At 57.3% G+C, this 4206-nt stretch overlaps 1 protein-coding gene across 1 annotated transcript in view; it reads right to left on the reverse strand.

Annotated features, from left to right (window-relative positions):
- LOC102378433 (Fc receptor-like protein 3) overlaps positions 1-4206 on the reverse strand; it is a 41560-nt gene that overhangs the window by 5813 nt on the left and 31541 nt on the right. Inside the window, exons 10-13 of the mRNA XM_025195518.1 lie at positions 3601-3705; positions 3000-3027; positions 1464-1561; positions 617-685 (exon numbers count right to left, since the gene is read on the reverse strand). Of these exons, the coding sequence (XP_025051303.1) occupies positions 617-685; positions 1464-1561; positions 3000-3027; positions 3601-3705 (300 nt within the window). The remainder of the gene's footprint in view (positions 1-616; positions 686-1463; positions 1562-2999; positions 3028-3600; positions 3706-4206) is intronic.

Raw genomic sequence — 4206 nt, forward strand, 5'->3', positions numbered from 1 at the left:
GCAGGGGGAAGCTGGGCTGCCTGCACGGCAGAGGGGAGGTTACCTGAAGGGCAAGTGGCCTAAGCATTGTGTGTCCCCATGGTCTGTGCCCACACAGTATGCAGCCCCTGACTGCTAAGAAGCTGGACATTTGTGATTTAAACTGAATTACCCTGATGTAAGATTTTCCCCAGAACAGAGCTTTTATAATAGGAACTCTGAAGCATTCAGGCTGACAGTGGGCGGGGGGACCTGCACGTGGGGCATCCCAGTTTTCTGTCTGTCCTGCCCCACAGCTGGCCCACCCAGCAGTGGCTGGATCTGGGTGCTGGGGGGGAAGTGCCAGCAGGGGCGAGAGTGCCTGCGTGTCCTGGTGGAGCTCGTGAGGTACCAGGCCCATGTGCTGAGGGAGCTCCTTGCAAAGGGACACATCTCCCCAGCAGCCTGGTGCCTCCCTGCTACCTCTGCACACATGGAGCTGCCAGTGGCTCCTGGCACTTAATTGGGTGAGAAAGTGACAGACCATCAGAACCAAATGCCTGCCCAGGAAACCCAGCTGTGCCTGTGCATTGCCTCACCCACCGCTGTGCTAAACCCCCCTTCCCTCTCCAACGAGACACAGCTCTGTGCCACTCACCCCTGCCTCCTTTCTTGATGCTGACAACAGAATAGACCACGTCTCCACTCCCTTGCTCCTGGGGATACACTGGAAGGAAAAGTCAGGTTTCACTTAGGCCTTGTTGACTTTAGAGGCAGTGACTGTGCTTTGCACCCCCTGCTCCCTGGTGCTGAAGTCCCACCCCGGCAGCCCACACACAAAGCCCCCAGGCAGCAGCAGGCTGGCCAAGGCCGTCTGGGCTGAGCTCTGATCAAGTCAGATCCTTCCAGCCCCAACAGCTCAGGGTCGACACGGAAGCTGATGAGCTGAAATAGTCCAGCAGTGCTTCACCACAGTGGCGGCCCCCGAAGAATTTTTTTTGAAAGAAGGTTCCAAGGAAAGACCTGCCCGGCAACCCGCCGGGTGCCAGCAACACTGACGGCCACCTAACGGGGGTGGCCCAAGGTTCCCAACCGAAAAATTATAGAGGAACGACAATAGTGCCATGGGGCACTGAGAGTTGGAAGAGCCACACTCCCTTGTAGACAAGACTGGGAAGATCCTGCCTCGTGCTGACATTCATCACCTCCCGAATGACAGGCAGGGTCAGAGCCTCTGGGTCTGAGCAGAGCTTAGCTGTGCCACGTGAGCTCTGCAGGACCAGAGCAGAACATCCCCATGACAGCTCTGGCCTGGGGCAGCTCCCCACATCCTGGTCACCAGCACCTGGTGCAGGCACCTGAGCTCAGCCCAGCCCGGTGCTGGTCGGCATCATGTCACCCAACCACTGCCCCCTCTGCACCAAGCATTGTGTGGACTGAGCATTGTGAGCAGGGAGTCAGGACAGAGGGCCCCATGTCCCTCCTCCATGCAGGAGGGACCTTACCATTTCCATATGTTGGATCCAGCTTGGAGGAGCCCACAGCAGCTGGGGGAGACAGCCCCTGGGGCAGGGGCTCCTGCTGCTCTGGGTCCAGCGTGCTCCTGTGGAGAAGATGAAATGAGAGCCAGGGAATAGCATGGACACTCGCAGAGCATGGCACAGGGAGACAGACAAATGGACGGTCAGATGGAGAAGGCACCTACACGCCGAGGGCCAGGTTACCATTCATGTCAAGGGCCCCTTTGTGGCCTGAAGGGAATGGGCCTTGGTGTCAGGGAGAATCGAGCCCCAGTCATTCCTGAGCTGTAGGGTTGTGGTTCTCAGCTCTGCCCCTGCTCTAACAACATGACTGTCTCTGCATTTGGTTTTTCTGGACCTGATCCAGCCCTCCGGGCCACCTCCCCTCTGCCCAGCACCATCCTCAGTAAAGTCCAGCTGCAGTCTCTGCCCCCGGACTGGCTGGGATTCCCCCAATCCCTCTTCAGGGACAGGACTCCTTTGGGCTCCAGGGGCTGCTGGGATGGACAGAGGCAGTCCCAACTCACTGCCAGCTGCCATTGGTCAGCTAGACAAGCAGGTCACAGAGGCAGCATGGGGGTGCAGGTCAGCTGTCACCTGCATAGGGCCCACTGTTCAAGTCCCCTGTGTAACCTCTCTGCCCATGGGGTGCTCTTCCCCAACCCAAAAGGGGCTGCTGCAGGCCAGCGGAGAGCAAGGGAGAGCCCAGATAATCCCCAGGCCTGTTTCACCCCTGGTGACCCAGCAGGGCAAGTGAGCACTGACTGTTTCCAAATAGGCAGCCAGGATGTCACCACCAGCGTCTGATGCCAGTTCCTCCCTTTGGCCTCTAGCCAGCTCAAGCTGGGCACTAGGACCAAATGTCCCAAGAGCTGTGCTGCCTTTGGCCATGTCATAAGAAAGGCCAGAGCCTGGGCTGGGCTGGGGTGCAGTCTGACTCCATCTGCCTACTTGTCCTGAGTGCCCTGCTGCCCATGCAGTACCAGGCTTGCTGACCTCTCATGCCTGCCCCAAGGCAGTGGCAGCTGCTGCACTGTGACAGGCTGTCCTGGTGCCTGTGTGCAGGGATCAGCCTGAAGAAACTTTCTTAGGGACCCCCTTGCCCTGCCCTGGCTTCAGCCAAGGTGGAGACTGATGATGGAGGGGAGGAAAAGGATGGAGGAGCCAATTCCCTGCTTCCCTCTGAGACACCATACGCCTCTACTTCCATCACTGCTGAGGGGCTGTCAAATGCTCCTACTCTGACTGGGCCATGTCTTGTCCTCATCTTGCCCTGGGAGAAACAACAGCATAAGGTGCAGGGTGACAGGGAGTCAGGCCCCAGAGCCTTAGGTGGCTGCAGCAATGAGAGCTGGCTCCAATCCATCCCAGGGGGAGGGGCAGCAGCCAGAGCTGAGAGGTCCACTGACCCTGGCACCAAGCTTGGAGTAGCCTAGTGTCTTTTAAACCAGATGGCACTGGATTTGTCCCTGCCCTCTCCCATGCCACCAAGAGCCTGCTTGCTACCCAAGCTGCACTCACCTCCTCCAGGCAGAGAAAAATGTCTCCTCTGCAAAGCAAGAGAGAAAATCAGTGTTAGATTTGCCAGCCCCAGCACCCTGGCCACGGTTCTCAGCACTGCGTCCCTCTCCCCTGGCCAAAAACATCAGGGAGAGGGGCTGGGTAGGGGGCTTGTTGAAGACAAGGAACCGGCAGTGGCAGCGGGGTTAGCCCCACACTGCAAAGCCTGGGGGGCTGAGAACAGGGCAGCTGCCCAGACTTAAAAGAGGAAGAGCTGCTCCCACCCCAGGCTCCCAACCACTAATCCGAACTCCTCATCCTTCCAGCACCAGCTCCCGGAGCGGCTCATGGGCAAGGAGCAGTGAGAATCCAGGGTCCTCCTGTGCCTGGCTGCTCTTCTGTGGTGGCAGGAGACAGTCTGAGACTGCAGACATCAGGAACCTGCTGTCAACACCCAGGGCAGCACCGTTGGCCTCACTTCTGTGCTGTCATGCTTGCTTTCCCGGGGAGCACTTGCAGGGGCACAGTTCTCACACGTGACCAGCAATCCCTGCACATTTCAGGGAGCTCCCTGCATGGTGAAACCTGCACTGCAGGAGTGGGGATAAAGGGAGACACCTACCTGCTTTCTGCCAGTGCCTGATGTAGAAGATGGCAGCTGCAGCGGCAGCGACCAGGCACAGGATGGGGACAGTCACACCCACAGCCACCTGGGCCCTCACATTCCCTGGGGAGACAGAGGAAACACTCAGGAGCACCAAGCAGCTGATTGCTGAATCACAGGATCACAGAAAACGGGGTGAAAAGAGACCTCCAGAGGTCACATCTAGTGCAATCCCGTGCTCAAAGCAGGACCAGCCCCAACTATCTCAGCCCAGCCAAGGCTTTGTCTAGCCGGGTCTTAAAAACCTCCAAGGATGGAGACTCCACCACTTCTCTGAGTAACCTTTTCCAGTGCTTTATTACCCTTCTTGTGAGAAAGTTTTTCCTAATATCTAACCTAAACTTCCTTTGTTGCAACTTGAGACCATTGGCTGCCTTTACATGAGCACAGAGGCTGCTCCAATGAGTAACTGAGTCTGCTGGAGAGATATAATTACTGTGCTTTAGCTAGCCTCCACATCTCATGTATCAGCATCCCTGCACTTCAAAATGGGGGCAGGGGCACTTTATTTAAAGCCATTTTGAAGTGCAGGAGCGATGATACATGAGATGCTCTCAGAACCGC

The sequence above is a fragment of the Alligator sinensis genome, unplaced genomic scaffold (assembly GCF_000455745.1).
Source record: "Alligator sinensis unplaced genomic scaffold, ASM45574v1 scaffold1922_1, whole genome shotgun sequence".
In the NCBI taxonomy this organism is placed as follows: domain Eukaryota; kingdom Metazoa; phylum Chordata; order Crocodylia; family Alligatoridae; genus Alligator; species Alligator sinensis.